This window comes from Gambusia affinis, linkage group LG22 (assembly GCF_019740435.1).
Source record: "Gambusia affinis linkage group LG22, SWU_Gaff_1.0, whole genome shotgun sequence".
Classification (NCBI taxonomy): domain Eukaryota; kingdom Metazoa; phylum Chordata; class Actinopteri; order Cyprinodontiformes; family Poeciliidae; genus Gambusia; species Gambusia affinis.
In genome coordinates, this window is record NC_057889.1 from 8,432,270 (window position 1) to 8,454,045 (window position 21,776).

The window sequence follows — 21,776 nt, forward strand, 5'->3', positions numbered from 1 at the left end:
TAGGACCATCTGGACGAGTGACCTGACATAATTAGTTATTAATTCTCCTCAGAAAGGGGGAAAGAGGGGAGGCGGTTACACGCGGTTAATGCTCTTACTCGCGCTAATGCTGTCAGCTCCAGGATTACGGACATAAGCGGGATTCTTGTGTGATAGAGAAATGAGAGGAAATGGAAAGCAGATCAAAAGACTTCCACAAAGCCCAGTATACTTTTAACTTAAAGTTAACTGTGTTTAACAATTTTCTTCAAATTAATTGTTTTTACATTGCTGAATGATATACTTCAAGTTAACAAAGATGCTCCATGCTACGTCAGCCTAGACTGCCTAAAAAAGCAGACAGGATACCAAGTACGCATTCCACACTGCCTAATAATTGCATGTTTTTGCACGCTTCAGTTTAGAAAAATTAAATCCAAAAACAATAACCTTCCCTAGTCAATCTTTACTTAATAATCTTAAAAAAAGCCTCTTAGCTTCTTGTCTTTAATATTGATTACATAACTCTGATTTACTGACCTTTGTTGAATGTTAAATCATTAAACTTGATATATATATGTTTTTAAATATATCCTATTCTACTTTTCTTCTCATTTATCATATAATGAGTTTCACTAATTTTTGCACAAAAACACTGAAGTCAAATAGTTATACCCATGTAGTTGTGCAATGCACTCCAAACAAATAATTTCACAAACAACAATGAGATTTATTTATTTTTTTTATTGATCCAAAGACTACTGGAATCATAGTTTAAAACTTAAAGTTCACAAAACCATCTTCAAAGGAAAGCATGACGAATCTGAAAGAGTAGTTCTGAGTGTCACATCTTTGGATTGAAGTTCAATTGTATGTTTTCGTGTTACTTCATTTTGCTTTAAGCATAGACACAGCTGTTTATTGCTCTTTGCTCTGTTTAATTAATTTACATTATTTGAACAATTTCTACATAATCGTAAAGTATTTGCCAATGCACTAGATAATTAGCTTTATCTCGGCACTACTGCAAAGAAGGGCTTGGAGGTTTTAGAGGTATTGATAATAAATAAATGAAAAAGTTTTTAAAAAGAATTAGCACACAGGTCCTATAAAGATAACATCTAGTTGTGCTCAAGAGAAAAAAAAGAAGAAGAATGGAATGGCAAAAATATGTAAGCAGTTACTACAGTGTTCATAGGAAGTTTGAGAAAAATTTGGAATGTGGTTCACTGATAATTATTCTGGGAGTTTTCAAAAATTGATGTGGAATTCCCCCCTCCCCAGAAAAAAACAAAAACAAAAAAAAAAACATCTGGTGCTCAACTCCTTTTGGTGCAAAGTGTCTAATGCTGCCATGCAGGGCTATACTAGTACAGTGTCAGCGAGCAGCCCCTCCTGCCGCTCTGCTGCTGCAAGGGAATCTCCTCATTGGCATGCAAGGCTGTGACTTGGTGCCGTGGAGCACCGGCACCTTCTCTCAGGAGACTCTCTCCCTGCTCTCTCCTGTCTCCTTCTTTCTCCTTGTCTTTCTCTTGCACTTCTCCCTCTCGTGCCTCACACAGCTGTCACAATATCTGCTCAATGCGAACACTGGAGAAGTCGCAAGATTAGAAGAGCCTCACTGATGCGGCGCTCCTAGAGCAGGAGATTTCAAATCAGAACGGCCTGAAAGGCCTCTTGTGAGAGGCATTAAAGCAATCTTGAGATTTGTAAATGGGTTTGTATTGTGTATGTCGCGCAGCTGTGAGTGCACCTGGGGATCCTACTGAAATTCATTGTAAAAAGGTATGTGTAAATCACATAAAACACTCTGACAGCATCAGAATTTATTCTGCTCTGGTTTTGGCAGATGGGTCGTGGGTTTGTGGCACAGTGAGACGGACCCGGATCCAAGCAAACAAACAAATAAACAAACAACCAATGTACTGGCATGTGTTGAGCATTTTGCTAAGGAGTTGGAACAAACAGTGACACGAGAGAGCGGAGAGAACTGGAGAGAGAAGATACAGATCCTGTGTGGCTCTGTGGATTTGGAAAGAGTGAAAGCACAGGCAAGAGCGCTGATACCAGCCAGACTCAAGCTGTGGGCAAATCAAGCGTGAAATCGGGAACAAAGGGATTCACGGGATTGAAGGGCATTAGACTCACACTGTCTGAGCCTCAGAGGTGTGTGTGTTTGTGTGCTAAAGAGGCTCAGGATGTTGTATTTGTTGTCTTTTTAATAGCCTTATTGCAAAAGGATTAGGCACTTTTAAATTAAGGTGGCTTTGTTTCACTATTAGCAGGCAATCCACCTCTTTATTGCAATTTTAGTTTGAATCAAAATTCCAATAGAAGGATTCTTCACCTTTTTCCTGAACATTAATTTATTTATTTATTCATTTATCTATTTGTGTTTAAAACAAACAATGCAGATACTTTGAAATATTCTCCCTCTGTTTAGAAGACAATTTAAATACTGAAAATTAATATGGTTTCATGCAAAAGGAAGTAAAGTTGAAGATATTTTGTGTCTTCTCAAATAGTTGGTAAATAGCTTGTTGTGATCCTTCAAGGCCTTCAGCTGTCTCATTTGTTGTCAAAAATGTAGATGAACATGTATCTGTTTCTTTAAATTGTGGAACACATATGTGCTTAAATGTCAATATTATTATACAATATTTAATATAAATAATACATTTAATATTATATGACTAAATGTCATATAATACTATATGACATCATATAGTGTCATATAGTATTATATGACACTATAAAGCTATATAGTGTATATTATAATACACTACATTATAGTGTATTATAATATACACTATATTATAATACAGTGTATTATGATAGTGTATTATAATATTCTCTATATTAATAATATTTACTATGCTTATTTATTGTAAATATTACAAGTAGTAAATATTACTATAGCACTGTTCTGTGCTAGAAGTGTTAGGGTTAGGGTTAGGGTTAGGGCACTCTTTCACTTTAGCCACATTCACCCAGTGGCACTCAGAAATGAACACCAGTTCGCTGAACAACTTGTAAGAAGGGGTTAAGTGCCTTGCTTATAGGTGCATGAAGCTACAATCAAACCAACTACATTCCAGTACAGTATCTTCTCAAAGCTAAACATTTCTAAAATGCATCTGTAGTTTTCTAAATAAATGCCTTGCCTTCAATACTGTTGAAAGTGTATTCTGTCATTTTAAACTTGTTTTGAATGCATAATCTGCACTCAATAGGGAAGTTAATAAATTATAGACCTATTACCACCTTGCTGTTACCACCAGATTTAGAGCTTGTGGTTGACTCACAGAATAATTTGGTCTTCTTGTTAGTGAAGGTCTCACATTTACTCAAAGTCGCACATTTTGTTGAAGAAATGTAAATTAAAACTGCTCTTTTAGGTTTGAAATAGGTGTTGTTTCTCTTTTGAGGCAACGATGAGACTGATAGCTCCACTTTTTATGTCTGTGCTGGATTATGTATACATGCGTGCTTCTTTACAGTGGCTACATATGTTAGACTGCCTAGAATCAGCTGGAGAGCGTCTTAAATCTGAGGGAGCTGGTGTCTGAACATTTTTAAATGGCTTTAAATTAATGCATCCCAAATGGTTTAAAAATGTGTGCTCACTTTTATTTGCACTTTTATATTTGAATCGAATTGTGTCCACATTCATTTCTGTGATGCTGGATTCCCTCCTGCAATATAATTGTGGCTAAATAAAGAGCAAATAAAAATGTTTGAAAATGACAGAAAAAGTGATATAGAAAGAAAAGTATAGAGACAGACAGAAAAGATTTTCTGAACATTTTGGATAAAACTATGACACCGTTTACCCACACTGAAACGTTTTACAAGTCTGTAATTACCCCAGTGAGTTTGGGGATGTTTGAATTCATTGAGATCCAGATGAATATATTTAAAGGTCTAAATTTGAATTTAAATCCATGATATATAAACTCTTCCTCATTCTACTATCTATTCAAACTCATAACAAAAACATTTTGTTTCATCCAGTTATTTGTAAGCATTTTTTTTCATAGATAAAAGTCTTTGGAACAGACATTAATTATAAAAACTGTGCAGTAAATTAAGCTTGAAGTGTTTTTTTTTTTTTTTTTTAAATCTAACATTATATTTTTTTCCATTTAAAAAAAGCTCTCAAATATATTTTTTTTCTTGTTTCCATAAACGATCATACAGCTTGCGTCAAAATTTCAGATATGCATAGAAGGGAATGTACATGTTTCAACAATAAATATAATGTTGAAACATAATATTTTTGTAATATTTTAGTTTCTTACATGTTCTTCATTTTGTTATCAGTGCACATCAGAGTCCAGCATACTCTCTCACATTTTTAACAACAGTGATTACTCTAACAAGATAAGCTATCTCACTACTGGAAAATTTGTTTGTTCTCTATGTACTTTCCAGTCAGCATTCCTAATTAAGACAAAAATAAACCTTATTTCCTCTCCAATTTGTAACTTGACCTCAGTTTCCTGAGTCAGCCAATCAAATCGACCAGATGACCTCAATATCCTAGTCCAGCCGATCAGAACATCTAAATGTTCTCTGGTGACGAGTGGTTTGCTGTGGAGGTGTCGCTAGACGTTTTGCTTGAATGACTTTTCCCAGGTTTCTGCTTTTATGCCCTCTCTCAACTGCTGGCGCCTTTCGACCTAAACTGTTTGTTTTGGTGCTGTGATTCCAAGGGTTAACACCTTACAACGTTTTTTTTTTTTTTTAAAGCAAAATTTGAACAACCTCCAATTTCACACTGATTTACGGGGAGAAGATTTAAACAATTAACATGTCAGTTCACACTGAAAAAGGTCATAAAGTACGCAGACGAGCAGAAAACATGTTGAAACATTTTCCTGTCCGCTGCTCCGAAGCCGCTTCATGAGCATGACTCCTCACTAAGTGCCAGACTGAGTTATGGAGGCTCTGGTGGAGAAACACTTTAATTGTTGTATGAATATGCAATTGTGCCTCGTTCCTGGACCTGAAATCAATCACGTGGACATTCAGCAGCCCTTCTGAGTCTCGCCACCTGCCTTCTCAAATTTTGTGGTTATTTATGGAAGTAGGGACCATTTCTCTTTTTCTGGGATTTGAAACCTTGGAGCTTTAATCTGAAATTAGCATAATGTCCACAGATATTCATATTAATCGCATCTTTATCATGTCAGTGCTAATGGATAGACATAAAACTGGTTTACTCATTCATTTTATGTGGAATGCCAACATGTGCTTTTAATGGTGTCATAAAATACAATATTATATTTATTGGTTTAATTATATGTGAAATTAAACCCTGAATCCTTGATCTCCACTATGACATATTATGATGAGAGCATCATGCTGTGGTGATTGTTTTCTTCAACAATGACAGGAAAACTCATCAGAGTCAACGGGAGCATAGATAGAGAAAAATACAAAGTTATTTTGTGGGAAAACGTTTTATAGAAGCCAGTAAATGGACTGGCTTTAGGGATTCACCTTCCAACAGAACTTTGACCACAAACTTATAGTTAAAACAACAATACATTTGTTTAGACCAAAACCTAGTTAATACCTAGACCTCATAAATCCACTTCACAATTTGTGCTAAATCCAAAATAACAGCTCTTAAACTAGCTTGCAAGAAAGAAAAATGTTGCTCTCTGGATGTGCATAGCTTGAAATTCGCTCAAATTAGCTGCATGAGTTCAAAAGTGGTTTTATAAAGTGTTGATTCAAGTGAGATGAATACATATATATCCATGTTACATTTTTGAGATTTTTATTTAACGAATTAACTGAAAATCATATATTTGTAATATTTGCTTATCTCGATCATTTTTATTACAAGAATTGGACAGAAAACTGTGAATCTTCTTCTTCTTTTTTTTCTTCTTTTTTTACTGCAGCAGACTCTCTTTCTCATTCACTAATTAACAGTTCCTTTCTTTAGACTGAGGCTAAGAAGATCTGGAGTGAGGAGCCATGAAGTAGTTAGGGAGGTGAATGGTGGGGAGTAAAGTCTGGGCAAAAAGCCCAGTGTTTGGCCTAATTTGTAACTGGTTCTACATGTGAAAGCCTTCAGGGCACATCAGGCAAAAGCTTCAGTATTTGGGGTGGGGGGAAAAACGCTCAGATTTTTTAAGAATCTTAACAGTAAAGACACTTTCACATACGCAATCATTCACACACACGCTCTTCATGAACCTTGATGATGTCAGCAGCTGAGTTTTGGAGCAGTTTTGCCTCCCAGAACGACAGCAGAAGGGGGAAATCTGGCAGACCATCACAAAGTTATGTCAATGGTGACTGATGGGAGGTCTGAATCCAGGCCAAAACTGTGTCCAGGTCCCAAGAACCTCTGACAGTCAGCCAGACAAGCTCTCCAGCAACATGTGAGTTTGTTGCATACATTAAAATAAACTATAGGGAAACTATCCTACTGTTAATGTGAAAGATCTGACTGAAGAAATGTGTTGCTGCGAGTGTTTTGAAAACTTAAAGTGGTGGTTTGTAATTGTAACAAGTTACTAATGTTTTTAATTTCTAATAAACAAAATTGTATTCTTGTTTTCTTTTTAAATACACAGCCTAATACAACAATTTTATTATTACTTCTCTCAAAATCAAAGAAGTCCAGAATGCATTCTGGGGGCCAGCTGTGGCCCCTGGACCAATTTTGTGTGGCCTTGGACCCCAATTCATTAACTGTCTCTATCTGGCCTGCCAGCACAGGTTATTGATGCAGATGAAGATTTTCTTTTCTTTTTTTTACCTGTTGTATGTTTTTGTTTTTACAAAGATACTGATTTTTATCTAAAATTCAAAACTGTTATGTATAGCACAAAATTTTCTTCTTTTATTAATCTTTTTATTTTTATTTGATGCTATGTAGAATAGCAAATACCCAGTTTCTTCTCTTCAAAAGCACACGTTGGTCCATCCAAACCTGAATTTAACTGATTTATTAAACTTGGCTAAATAAAACAAGTATTAATGAACATATTACCCGAATTCTGCTCTTGTTGCTCAGAGTAAACATTATTGTTCTAGGTCTAGGTATCAAAGGTCAATCAACATTTAGAAACTGTATGCCTTTCTTTTAATATCCTTTATATATAATAAAATGATTTATGTACAAAATTAATCATATTATTTTGGAAATAAAAAGATTTACATATCTACTTCCTACTAAATTAAGACTTTAAAATATTGCAATGTTTAAGTTATTGGTGAGAATGCAGAGAAAAAAAAGAGTTGCATTTTGGAGGAGGGGGGTTAAATGAAACTACACACTCAGGAAAATTCAGTTTGATGATTTTGTCCAATGTGGCAAAAGATTTGGTCACCACTGCATCCAAACTGTGACTCAGTTTTCTCCATATGTTCCCTCTATTTGATATTATAGTAAACATCATTGGGCTAATACCAAAATTTGGCTATGTACTAAGTACTCAATAAAGTCCCTTGCAAAGGATTTATATATCTTTAACCTTTAGATTTCAGGGTTTAGCCAAAAACTTCAGCATATTTTATTAGGATCTTATTTGATAGACCAACTCAATTTATTGCATAATTGTTAAGTAGAAGGAAACGGATGCACGTTTCCAAAATGTTTTAACATATGATTCTGAAAGATAAGATGGTTATATGTATTCGGCCTCTTTCACTACTACAGCCCTAAATAATTCACAATACACTCCACCAGTGTAGTTTAATGTTAGTATAAATAGGTTTTGGAAAGTTTGTTGGCTGGGTAATGTGAGCTTTAATAAAAGAATGCATTAATGACTTAAGTTTGCAGTTTGACAACAATCTGTTGTCAAACACATGAAACAAAATGCTATTCATGATGTAAAATTAACATTGAACATCATGCAGAATGCACAATTCCCACATTGAAATGAAATGGCGTCGTTGTGCGGGGATGCTTTTTCTAAGCTAGGATGGCAAAGAGTTGATGGGACGATGGATGGAGAAAAATGAAGGAAAAACACTAAACACCAACTAAAAGAGAGTTGTAAAAGACTTGAGCCTGAGGTAGAGGTTCACCGTCCAGCAGGACAACAAGCCTAAACATGAGTCTATCAACTCAAACCCCAATAAAATTTGAGGTGCTGAATTATGCATGCTTTTGTGACTTGCGACAAGAATTTTTTTCTTTGCGGTGATGAGCAGAAAAAATTAACAGAAAAACCAAACAATGAAAGATTTCTTTTTCTCATTCTTCCTTTACTATAGTGTTTTACAAAAAGGTTAAAAATTAAATTAAGTTGAAACAAACAAGAAAAAATACACAACTAGTTTAACTTAAATACTATACATATATCAATACTTCTATCAAATATCAGAGGTCTTGGGCAGTAGCATGTGTGTGTGAATGAAACAAAAACAGCTGAGATAAGTGATATTTTGTTTGCAGCAGTTTTCAGATCTAGGTCACATTTTAAGCCAATTAATAAATACTTTTAGACTTTTTCTTTAATAAAAATGAATACATTATGTGGTTAAATTTTAAATGAAAAAAAAAATTAATGAAAAACTAAAACTTTTATTAACGTCTCTACTGATTATTTTATCCCTTTAGACGACCATGCATTGAGAAAACTAGCTGTTGAAGAATTGTTTGGTAATCTAATGCTTACTTTGCAATTTGGTAAAATTAAGTGAACAAAAATTAAAATACCTTCATTTGTTCCACATATTTTGGATGTAACCAACTTCTCACTTTGTGCCATGCTCACCTGCAGATTTTGCTCATTAGCATGTCAAAGGAAAATGTTTCCTTTTGTTTTCTACGCAGTTTATTTTTTTTTCATTTGTTATGGTAATGATGGTCTGATCCAATCACAGAAACTGTTTTATTTGCACCAGAAAATATTTCTATTTCGACTGAAAATAATGGAACATGCAGAAAAACAGTCCACCGACTAATAAATACAAGGAAACATTGACATCTTACAACAGTGAAATGCAGATCTTTCCGTTGTTGCACTTTAATGCGTTTGAGAAACTTGGAGATTTTCAGGTAAAGGGGCAATGGAACAACACATTTTCCTACAGTCTGTGGAAATCACGTCCTGGACAGATTAACTCAGATGTCCAATGATGCGTGAGAGGAGTGAGACAGAAACATTTGCTTGATGTTTAACCAGCCTTCTGGTGGGAGAGTGCGCAGTTCACCCCCGTTAAAATAACAGCAACTTCCTGTAGTGGAGCAAACTTTTTCCCAGTGCCACGCAGTGTATAAATATTATTTCCTTTGAGCTTTGGAATATCATCCTCTGACAACAAAGAAAGGAAAATGGTGCAATGCAAGAGCCTGACATTTACAAGCAGTGATCAATGGACCACCAAGAGGACATCAGTCCAACAACAAGGTGTCTTGCATCCTTTTGTCAACATTTTGTCTCTTGCACCAGACATCTGGTCACTGATGCTCATGCAAACGTGGCCATCACTTGTAACGTCCTCATTTAGACAACGTAATCAATCTGCACCAGAAACTGTCAGCTGCCGTTGGTAATGATAACTGAGGTGGCCTTGTGTCCTTGCATCTGCTCTGCCTGCATCCTCACATGAGATGCCACGTCATACTGGACTCCTCCACATGCCAGGCTAGAATAACTCCGCAAGTTCTCTGGGTCATACAGGTGCTCCAGGGAGTACCCGGTCAAAGCATAAGCCGCCTGCCTTTCCATCTGCTGCCTCTCCTGGGCTGGATAGAGCAGCGGACTACTGTGGGCTTGTGCAGGGTGTGGTGACAAATCTGTCGGCATGTAGTCTTTGGTTAGAGGGAGGCCAGGCCTGGGGACACTGTCAGAGCCGGGGCTGCTGAGACGAGACACTGACACTGGGCTGGTGGTGTTTTCGTCATTGTCGTGGGAGCCGAGTGCTTTGATGCTATCCCGGTGATGAAGGCGCTCTGATGGGACGTCGATGCTGGGAGCCCCTGGACCACGACACACCACACTGGGCATGGTGAGCTGAGAATGATGGGGTATTGAGGAGGCGAAGCATGGACTGTGAGTTTTGGTGAGACCTGAAACGTCCAGCAGGACCTTTTGTTGCTGCAAGCGATTCTCTTCCTCTTTAATCATTTGCTGTGTGGCTCGGATTAGGGTCTCCATCTTGCTTGGTTCTCGAGGACTTGATTGGAACTGGTCACCATGATAACGCTCACCCGAATCGCTGGTGGACCCACCTCCATCAGGTGAACTCACAACACTGTCTTCATCCCAGTGGCCCCGTCCTGCACAGAGAAATAAAGTCAGTCTTAGTAAGGATAAACAAATAGCTAATGTGTAAAATCCTGCTTTCAGTGCATATGGAATCAAGATTTGATGTCTCGGTAGAGGCACAGTGGGGTAGTTGTTACACTGTTTAAGGATGTGAAATGTGAAATAACTTGGCTTTCAATTGCAGGCAATTTTTGAACAGATGGTAGCAATCGCCACACTGGCAAGAGACAGCGTAAACAACTTAGCATGTCCCATAATAGCATTTGGAAGCTACCAGGAGAAACAAGGCCAGAGCTATTTTCAGAGACAGATGGTTGTGGTCTCAACCCTAACACCTCACCATGAATGGCGCCATGGTAGGATGTGATTTCATAGCCCTCACTGTTGTCCACAGAGAATTTTGGAAGTGACAGCACAGAACGTGTGGTGTCCCACCACATCTCTCGACCCGACTGAGGTGTTCCCAGGAAATAACGGCCTCCTTGGCATCGGACACGGTCGCAGGTGGTGGTGTGAGGGTGAGCTTGAGTGTGGGCGAGATCGTCTTCAGATAAACCCAAACCGTAGCACAGGGATCCAGAGTCTGGATACAGTCTGTAGGCGCAAGATGCCTCAGCAGCCTCACTCGGATCCAGCAACTGAGGCGAGGCTGAGTCTGTCAGGGGACTCCCCCCCCACTGGCTGTCTTGGTCAGATTCTGAACGCTCTGGATTAAAAGCTGCAAATTGCTGGAAAGACACAACATCACAGTTTGAATAATGTCTCAAACAGGTTTTTGGCAAGCAAGAACAAAAACTTTCTTTGATTTTAGCTCCATAAGGCGAAATTTTACCTGTGGATAAGGTGATACTCTAGATTTTGCCTTTGACTGGGTCAGACGGGACTTGGACGTTTTTCTGTCCTCGCTGTGACTGTCAGCATAAGGGAAGGCCGGTTTAGTAGGGCTCATTTGATCCAAGGAAAGCTGCATTCCTTTATACTCAGTGTCCCTTTAAACAAAGATTGCAAACATGTTAGATATTAACAGAAAATGATAGTTTAGAAATGATTTATTTTTGTGGTCTTCCAGTGTCTATAACATAACTAAGAAGCAAGTTATAAAACTTGCAACCTTCAAGTCTTGGATAAGAAAAATGTTCCATGTACTATATTTCTTCATCCATTTGCCTTTTCAAACCACCTGTAATTATCGCAATACTCACATGCAACATATTAGACTGTTCAGCATCTACTCAGGCTAAAGAAAATTTGTATGAAAAGCTAGAGAATTTAAACATGTATTTGCAAAGTTAGCATCTTTCTTGTGTTAAAGCATCTCTACTCAAGACAAGTACTAGTACATTGTTGCTTAAAATGGGTTTATACAAGTTTTTACTTCACAAAAGTGGTGTTATATGAAAAACAATCAGCAGATAAATAATTACTAAACATACAAAAAACAGCTTATTTTGATTAATGAGATGAAAATTAGACAAATAAAATTTACATTTTATATATATATATATAAAAAACTTTGCTACTGTATTGCTTTTGGTTTTTACAGTAAATTGAGATTTGAACTCTCACTTAACTTTGGTTCCAGGCTTTATTTAGCTAATTACTAATTTTGCATGTTGATAACTCTGGAACATTTCAACAAACAAAATTTAATTAACTTGTGCGGTGCATCTATCTTCTGTTTGTAAAGTAATGATTTGCATCTAACAGAGCACAGCAAACATTCCAACAGAATCATTCACTTGCACAATTATGCACATCGCTTTTGTCTGTGACTCTGTTAGTCACAGACTTAAGGTTTAGTTTAGTCCCCTGCCCTGCCACAAAATCTTGTGAGATTCTCCAAAAATAAATATACCACTTTAGAAACACGTATATGGAATGGCAGGCAATTGCTACAATAGCCTCTAAGCAGACTTTAATCTGTGGCCTCTATTCCATTCAAGTCCAGTGTGAAAGTGATGCTTTTTAAACCAGTAAAGTGTGGATTTAACTACTCTTTGGCTCATAAGTCAACATTGGGTCCTAAACAGCCACAGAGATTGCTTTGCCTCAGGCTGGCTTTCTTTACATAGAGTGTAAATGGGTTAGAAATGGAAATTGTTTATTTTTTTTAAATAAAAGTTTAGGGGTTATGAATGATTAGGAATTATGCTTGAAATTACATGTGAATAAAATGTCAAAACTCTATTACAACATAATAAAGAGTTAAAAACAAAAAGTAAGTTCATTTTCCATGCTGTACATAAAGCTTTTATACTGTACTTCCTGTTTAGAGGTTTGGTACATGTACTTTGAAAAGAATATCAAATAAAATTTTTATAATAAACGTTAACAGCAAGAAGGATTTGAATGAAACAAATTTGTATACAAAAGAAATTCTCTTTATACAAAATCCATTTAGTTTTTAGTATAAATACATTTATTTTGAAACATTGTCTAAAATATAAACAAAGTTAAAATTTATTGAGCAGCAAGTGTTTCATACAGACTTCTGTTTAAAAATTTGCATATATTTCAGCATTCCTCTAGCTAAAATTTTAAATCTCTTGTAGCTACTTACATACATCACAACTTGAGAGGTGTCAAAACATTTGCAATGATTCCAATATCATCTGCTAACTTTTTGACCAACTGTGGTGTCTGTGTTGTTGCCAGTATTGTTATCAACGACTAATCAACAGTAAATATTATAGATAGCATCCAAAAATCATTGTATGGTACAATAACATTCATAAGACATCAAACTAAGGAAAGCTAATTATTCATTTGTGCAGTTCACCTTTTACAACAATGGTGCTAAAGATATTGTAACTAAAGATACACTTGAACCCTTTGTTGCAAAACGCTGTCTTTACTTAAGCAACTAATACAAATTGTCTTTGCCTATTAAAGACTTTTCTTCACATGTATCCATCCATTTAGCTTGTGAACTCTATAAGTAACTGTCCTGCAGCTGCACACTCCAAGTGTTGCTGTCGAGGGAGAGAAAAGGCTTCCTGTGTCAAGTGTTCAGCAAACATGAGCCTATTCTTAACTTATCGCATCAACAGTATGAAATACCAGCTGCCTGGCATTTTAAACCTTGTGACCCATCCCTGACCCTCTGGAGCCAGCCGCTTTAATACAACTCTAAATATGACCCAATTCTCCTTTATGACACCTTGGAGGAAAGGCTATGTTTGGACAGCCAGTGCACAACATGAACACTATTTGTTCTTGCAGGTACAGTTGCAGTGGTCGGTCCTGAATCCTATCTGAGTCATGGCCGACTGTTGCCTGAGCCAATAATGTCGGACCTTTGTTCAAACTCAGTTGTGTTAGCCAAATTCCACTGTGTGGTCAAAAGCAGGGCACTTTGTGTCTGAAAAATAGCTTTCAGCCAACTAGGAAGAATGATTTATTTATGGATTTTTGTGGGGCTACAATACTGTCTCAGATAGGTGATTGAGTAGTTGTTTGTTTCTTTAAAAAAAAAAAAAAAGAAAAGACATCTGTTTTTTGGCATCTTTCGCAGGGTGCAGTGTCCTGACGCTTTCATGTCATAACTAATTATCTCCAAGGAAATTCCCTGTCATTTTAATATAGTTCCTTTGTTTTCTCCTTACTGCACTGAGAATATCATTACCTAAACCTCAGCCATGTGCATGCATGCATGTACACACTCAGACGGCTTTACATCGCATGCACTCTCACACAAGCACACACAGATCAGCCAAACTTAACAAGTAAAATCCAACATGTGCTACATCTATGAGATAGCTATTGATTTCCAGGTTACCGTTTGATCGATTTTGCTTTCCTGAGACTGCCCAATCGATTGTGACAGTAGAGGGTTTTTGATGGGGTTGAACCCTGATGTTTGTTCTTGCTGTCTCGAAGGGGCCTGAGTGTGCTTTGTGCTTTCATAACAGAGAACTGCCTCAACCTTGCAGTGGGAGCATTTGCTTGGTTTTTGCATAAAGGCTACAGACGAAAAAGGACAACGCTTGCTTCAGGATACAAATAGCCTGAGGAGTGATTATAAGAGTGTGTGACATTATTATTTTTTCTTTGATCTTGCTAAATATTTTCAATTAAAATTCCAACCTTTTTTTTTTTTTTTGCTGTCCATCTTAAGATCCTGATTTGTGTTGCATTTTATTTCTGTAATTTCTTCAACAGCATCCTACTACAACAGGATCCCATTTTTATGAAATAAATTGAACAAATGTTGTAAACAATTAATTAAATCACCTCCCTCCAAATGAGACTCACGTGAGAACGTAGTTGACACTGACGATACAGTGAGGCCTTGAAGAGCGGCTGTTGTGGACAATGGTGGCGTAACTCTGGACCCAGACCCAACCACCGTGCTTGGCAAGGAAACGGTAATACTTAGTCGTGACTTGGCCTTTTACCAGCACTGAAAGAGATGTTAGAAATAAAAATGAAAATAGTCTCACTGAGGAGATGAACTATTTATCAGCTTGCATTCTCTGAGTTCTTGTGTGGGTGGTGAGACTGTCAGCACAAGTTAACAGCTGAGAAGAGCCTGAACTACGTATGATAAAAACAAAAGTGTAACTCACAGAGGTGATGAGCGCAGCGGAGGTGAAAAATATCGCAGCTGTGGACATGATGGTATAATGTTTTCTCTATAAGGTCCTGGGGCTCATAACCCGTCAGCTCAGCTACCCTGAATACAAAGTGGACATAAAGGGATAAAAATAAAAGTCACATTTGCTCTGATGCACAATTACTACATGCATATATTGCAATAAAGATAAAAAAAAATCTATGTCCAGAACTTTAAAACAATTGCATAAAATTTGTTCTCCCACTACCTTGAGTCCAGAAAAATGAGCTTCATGTCCAGACTGGCCCTGAACATAAACATGTTGCTGTGCAGTTTTATTTCCGTCACAGCGCTGGGCGGCAGCGAGTGACCCACAGCCACCAGTCCCACATTCTGGTAGCAGCCCTCAAAAGGTGACATGTCCAGACTGTACTGACGGATCTTCAGGTAACCACTGCAGTGGATGACCTGTTGTGTAGCAGAAAAATTAATAGCAATTTTGAGGTGAAATTCTTTTTCCAAGAGCTGTATCTCAGCGTGAATGGCAGAATTTTAAGTCAGAAGTGTTCTGCATAAATTGCACTGTCTTATGAAAAAATATTAAATGCATGACTGTTAAACTATAACTAATTTTGTAAAAATTCTGGGTTACATAATGGCACAATAAAACACTGAGAAGGCTAAGAAAAACATGTGTGAAGGCTATTCATTTGAATTAATATTCCACAAACATTCTAACCCAGTAATATTAAGTCTTACTAGTTCCTACTTCTATCAGCTAGTAATAATGATTATGAAAATGTGCTACCTTGTATCCTCCACTGGTTAGTCCTGCATTTCTTTTTGCCAGCACACATTTCATCCTCAAAAAGAAAGAACGTTCCACTTCATATTCTAGAGAAAAAAGAGAAAACAATTTTTATTATTTTAGAACGCCTAAAGTACTAATTTGTATAATAATAATAATAATAATAATAATAATAATAATAATAATAATAATAATAATAATAATAATAATAATAATAATAATAATAATAATAATGCAGGCCCAATACACACGTTGTTTATTGAGACTCATCATATTGTAATTCAAGTCTATCAAACAGCGTGAGGGGCTCTTATTATGAAACGCGGCTGTATACCTTGTACGAAATGTGAGTGATAGGGCTGATGTGGCGTCAGCACGGCAGTCATTTCATCATGGTCGGCAGGATGGACATATTCATAAATACTGTTCCCGGTCAACTCTACCTGTTGAGAACAACTCAAGTAATCAACGGAGAAGTACCGAGGAGAACAGCCACTGCAAAAAACTATGGAAATTCAATAACAATAATAATAATAATAATAATAATAATAATAATAATAATAATAATAATAATAATAATAATAATAATAATAATAATAATATTTGAAAGAAAAAATGTGAGAAAAATGACCTGAGACAGTCCTAAATGGACCGACGCTGTCTCTGAGATGTACATAATCTTCCCATCCGGAGCCACCACGAATATGAATCCATCTAACGTCTGCAATAAATAATTACACAAGCACGAAAAAGAGAAAGGCGTAAATTTTAAAAAATATATTTAGTAAACTAAAGAAATAAAAAAACGAATAATTTAACACCAGAATCTGATGTTAGTTATCATTTTAGTTTGAGTTTAACCCATGATCTTTGGCTCCATACAACCGCGGTCAGAACCTACCTGCAATAAATGAGATCCGAGCTCCCGGCCGAGATTGTCCAAAGATCTTGTTCGACTCGTGTGTCCCCACGCCTCACCAAGACCTTCAAAAGTATTTCACATTTCATTATTATTATTATTATTATTATTATTATTATTATTATTATTATTATTATTATTATTATTGCAAGTATATAAATATTGAATATTTTAAAAAAATCTTTAGGAAAGTACAGCACACACAGAGCGCAATGAAGAAGCTTCCGTTTTAGTTACCAATTTACAGTAAAATTATTTTTTTCCCTTAGTAATTAGAAATATATCTCTCTCTATTTGTGCAAAGACTGAAAAGACGCATAAAATCTAACACAGTCGCCACTACGATTTGTCATCTCCAAATTTCTGCTCCGTGTCCAAATGGATCATTTTAGAAAATTCATAGCGCATAAAGTCGGTAGCGAAAATAATTAATTCAGTTACATAAAAAGAAAAAGATCAAGTGGAGCCTCGTAATTCTGGATAAATTTTCACTGCTGTAAATAAAACTAAATCTCTGTGTGAACAGGTTGAGCATCATGCCCCCAATTTATATAAAATATGACTAGTTTTCCTTTTTATTTTGGCTTCGTTTTTTTCCTACACAGCATTTATTTCTTCCTCCCTCTCTTGCGTTCAGTGTTGCGACATGAAAATATCAGAAAGTTCCAAAAAAGAGCCTGTTGTAGATTTCATGGAAGATCAATTGTTGCATTTGTCTTCTAGAAGACAGGCAATGGAGAGGGGAGGGGGTGGTGGTCGTACTCAGCTCCTGCTTTCACGGCCTTATAGGAGACTAGACGCCTCGCTGCGCCTCCTTCCTAATTGCTGATTGGTATTCTCAGTCACACATGAGAAGAAACCTGCAGAGACCCGTGTAAAAAGATGGTGGCAGATCGCCTCATTTGAAAGCACTGAATTACAAACAAACTATAATGCATTTGTAAAGACTCCCTGTAGATCAATGACAGAATCGCTTCGCTTCAGAACTCCTGCGACTTTTTCCCCCCCTTAGACTGCTTTGATAAATGTATTTTTTTTATTAGAATACAGATTACCCTGCATTTTATTCTTAAATCAGTTGATTCCATGACTGCATAATTAAAAGAGTGATATTAGTTTTTAAGAGTTCTCTCTTTTGACTTATTTGAAATTTGGCTGATCAAATATCAATTTAGCTATTTTTGTCTGTTTTGATGGCATTATTTTTTCTTATTTTGTGTACCTTTTTTAGTAGTTCCGTTAGATTTACGGTCGCATGAATAGTTTCGCCATGTAAGAGCTGTATATGTGTGCAATTAAACGTTAATTTTGCTTTAGAAAGCGGTGCGTAATTGTCTTCAGATGCCTCACCCTGCGGGAAAACAATCCTCATCTTTAGGTAGCTTGTTGTCAGCCTTATTATGGAGGCTTTGTCGAGCTGGGAGGTAATGGCCGACGGAAGAGGGAGCATTTTAGCCAGTTCATAAAATTCGCTGTTCTCTTTTTCTCGTCTAGTCCTTGCGGCCGTCTTGGATTTCTCCTTCATTTTCGGCGCCTCTGTAGGATGTCCTCACGCGTCTCAACTAACGGCGGTTTAGAGCAGCAACAATCGGCTTTGCTTCGTTTTCATTGTCTGTTTGTTTTATTCAGATTAACTTTAAAATATATATAAATATAGGCGAAGAACGGATGTAAACATGTGAATCCAACGTGCGTAAACATCCCTGGAAATCCCGAGTTCAGCCTCCTCGCTTCAGCCACTGGCCTTTATCCATGTCCTGCGAAACAGAGAACCAGACAAACATTTTTGTGGATAGCTGTCCAAGAGAAAACATATACTTTCCTCAGCTGGACATTTAGTGAATACCTAATTTTAGGCTTTGACTTGTAGAATGTCAAGAAGCTCCAAGCTGCTGTAATCTTGCACATTGTTAAAAAGAAAAATATAATAATACACCCTAACTACAGTGAATAAAAATTGACTATTTGACAAAATAAATATATAAGAGCAGAATTACATGCAATAAAAAAAAATCATTTACTTATTTTTAATATTTAGGAAATAGTAAAATCAATCTGTCTGATGATCTTAGATTTGGCATTTCTCGCTTCAATGAAAGAAGCGCCACAGGCCCGTTCGTCTTAAGACTTTCTCCAACCTTTATTTTCAATTTAACATACAAATAATCTGTCGAAAGGTGACATTTGCTAACATGTTTTTTAGAGGAAACACAACATGCTACAGATCGTTGATGTAGCGTCAGGGTAGTGACACTTGACCCGACACATATCCTCAAACGCGTACACCAGCGTGCAGTCCACTCAGATCGGTTGTGCGTTTCTTTCAAAAAGCTGATCGCAATGTAATAAAACATATACAGCTGTTTCAAAATGAAGCGAACGCATTCATTCCTACCAGAGCGGATAGTTTGCGTTCGCTGATCCCCGCACTTGAAGAACAATCGATCCCGTGGCCCTTAAACTGCAGCCTGCTGGGAATTTCACCTGTCCTGAACCGGGTTCAGTAGCAGTGGTCCCGGTTCAAAATTGCTCTCGGCTCCTCCTGGATTTCCACCTGGAAAGGCGAACTGGCCGTGCGTTGCATACGCCTCTCCAAATTACAAGACGCGCAACGAGTGGCATTGGGTGCCCACCAAACCAGCTCTCCTCAACTATCTCTGCGTCAGCTCTCTGAGCGCCCGAACGCCCGCCCACCATGTTCCTCTACTCTGCTCTGATTGGGCGGAAGAGTTTGGAGTCGCTATGCGATTGGACACGTACCGTGAGTGTCAAGTTTTATCTCGCAAGGTATGCTCAGCCTCTTTTTTTTTTTTTTTTTCTTTAACCGTGCGCCGTTGAAGCTTAAATGTGATCTTGTTGTGTTTTAGTCATTAACGTGGAGATGATGGTTCCAGATGAAATAGATAAATCCGTGCTATAGCAGAGGGATTTCTGGCAGGTGAGAGGCTAAACACGAGCAGGGGTGCCTCTAGAAAATTATGCAAGGGTTTGTGAGATGGGGGACCACTAATAATTTTGATGTGGCACACAATTAGTTTGATAGAGGTAATTCACTTGAATTTTGAAACTTATGTTTTATTAAATAAATAAAAAAAATACTCAATGACTGTAATACTAAATAAAAATCTTGATCTTCATTCTAATTTTTTGAACAACCTAACAGTATGTAAGTTCATTCCTTTATGCGCTTTAATTAGAACGTGTTCCATTTGGTCTCTGTAACATTTAGTGTTTATGGTTTTCAAAATATTTCTCTCTGATTTTTTGACCTACATATATGATGCTGGTCAAAACTAAACTACAATAAAAATCTTAATTACTAAGATTCTTTTTCTGACCTGCATAAGTTTATTTTATCAGTAGATTTTAGGAATAAAGTGATTTGTTCGAGTCAGAACATACTTTTTCTAGAACCCTTTGACACCTGTAGGTAATCCAAATAAAGCAAATAAATAACTGAATATATATGTGACTAAGTCTTGTTATTCTCTCTCTTAATGTCATGCATAAAAACATATGTGTGTAACTACCTCTTAAGTGTGGACGTCCCCTTTTGGCTGCGCCACTGTGAAACACACCAATGGTCACAGGGAAATGATGCGTTTACTTTACTTATAGTCGAAGATAACACAGCATTTTTTCACTTTTAATTAAATAATTCTTGGAAAAATATTGTGTGGTAACTCTCGGTTTCCTTCAGCTATTCCTGATAAGCACAACCAACTGCCTAATTCTGGTAAATTTTCAGCTTTTCAAATTAATGTACATAGCGTCTCTCAAACAAATTCATCCATTTCTAAAAATAAAAAAAAAAAAATCCGGGAACTAGTCATAAGCTAATTGTTTAATGTCAGCGAAAAAGTATTTAGCAGTCAATTGAATATGTCTAAGATAGTATGGCACAGATCCTATCTGTGCCATTATGTGATATAATTAGTTCCCATTAAGTGATATAATTGAAAGTACACCGTGTATATCAATTTGGCTCCTCTTCGTATCACTTTGTACCCATGAAGTATCTCTCAGTTGCAGATTGCAGAGACGTTGGTGACTCCTGGTGTAACGCAATCAGAAATACGAAGCCAGCGAAAATAAAGTACTGTAAGGGTTTGGAGTTTGAAGGAATCAACACATGCTCAGCGGTGCTGCTGGTGATTATCAGCTTTTCGCTTTTCGTCTTTGACTATCATTTCAATGCTTTTTCCTATTCTTGATCAGACTTAGGTGCCCACAGTTGACCTAAAATGCACCTCATTTTTAAGTTGCGTCCCTAAAGTTAATGTTTTGGTCGTGAATTTCCTCAGACCCTCTTTAGTTTACTCCCTATTAAAAGGTACAGTAAACACACAGAGGCTTTATTTGCCATTTAGAGCACCAGGTTCACGTGTGCCCTCGGGCTACAAAGCAGGCTCTATTCTCCTTTTCTTTATTTAAATTCGAAATGGAAACACCGTGGTTGGATTTGCATGATGTTTTGCGCCTGGAAATAAATAACCTCTTTAAATCTCTTTCTCCCACTTTAAAAAAAACACACACACATACACGCACACACGCGCGCGCACAATCTCATCAAGTCAAGTCAGTTCGCTTTGTCTAAAGTTATTTTGGAGCTGTAAATTTCCAAAAAGACAAGTGCAACACAGTTTACACTACGCGTCAACGCTTCCAGAGCTCATGTAATGGTCCTGTGTTCGCCAAGAAACACGTTGGTGTGAGGATTAATTTCCATGTTGTGAATCAGATGAGAGCGCCGCGGCGCATGTAGTTTTTTAATTAGTTGCTGGGCGCTTGGATGGAAAAGAAGGAGGGGGTGGGGGAAGAGAGCGTGCGGAGGAGGAGGGAAGAACAGCGGGCTCGGTGTCGGGGGCGCGGACGCATGATGGTGAGCTCATTACGCACATAATTAGCGCTTAAATTGGTGCAGCATCCTGTCTTAATTGGAGACTCTCCTGCTGCCTGGGAGCAGATATCGCTTGTTTTGTCTGAGCAGAGGCGTACATGAATGGTGCCCCTCCTGTTGCCACCTCCCACCTTATCAGACACATACAGAAAAAAACGTCTTTTTTGTTTAGCTTATCAGAAACACCAACAACTAAAAATATAACATCTGAAATTAATTAAGAATATAAAGTCAGACTAATTTCAATAATAGCCTATGCTTTTTGAAAAGTAAGAATCAAATCTAAACCACCAAAGGAGCGATGTGAGGGGGCCATAAGATGTCCTTACATGCTTAATATTTTTATATATTCATTTAAGAGAGAAAGT

The 21,776-nt window shown here is 37.2% G+C and overlaps 1 protein-coding gene across 1 annotated transcript; it reads right to left on the reverse strand.

Moving 5' to 3' along the window:
• Nucleotides 1-8,569: 8,569 nt before the first annotated feature.
• LOC122825791 (single-minded homolog 1-like) lies at nucleotides 8,570-19,170 on the reverse strand. The gene is made up of 12 exons (XM_044107349.1): nucleotides 18,904-19,170; nucleotides 17,859-18,265; nucleotides 16,491-16,573; nucleotides 16,221-16,310; nucleotides 15,924-16,032; nucleotides 15,590-15,675; nucleotides 15,050-15,249; nucleotides 14,795-14,901; nucleotides 14,481-14,628; nucleotides 11,059-11,215; nucleotides 10,567-10,954; nucleotides 8,570-10,237 (listed from the first exon to the last, which is right to left on the reverse strand). The coding sequence occupies exons 2-12, from the start codon at nucleotides 18,031-18,033 to the stop codon at nucleotides 9,495-9,497; spliced, it is 2,286 nt and encodes a 761-aa protein (XP_043963284.1). The 5' UTR covers nucleotides 18,034-18,265; nucleotides 18,904-19,170; the 3' UTR covers nucleotides 8,570-9,494.
• Between the last annotated feature and the right edge of the window lie 2,606 nt (nucleotides 19,171-21,776).

Bases quoted from the DNA above. Each gene is read 5' to 3' on its own strand.
- LOC122825791 (XM_044107349.1), bottom strand. From the start codon at position 18,033: ATGAAGGAGAAATCCAAGACGGCCGCAAGGACTAGACGAGAAAAAGAG. The intron at 16,033-16,220 runs GTCATTTTTCTC...TGTTCTCAACAG, and splicing joins TCCATTTAGGACTGTCTCAG to GTAGAGTTGACCGGGAACAG. The intron at 11,216-14,480 runs GTGAGTCTCATT...CTTTGTTTAAAG, and splicing joins AGTGTCAACTACGTTCTCAC to GGACACTGAGTATAAAGGAA.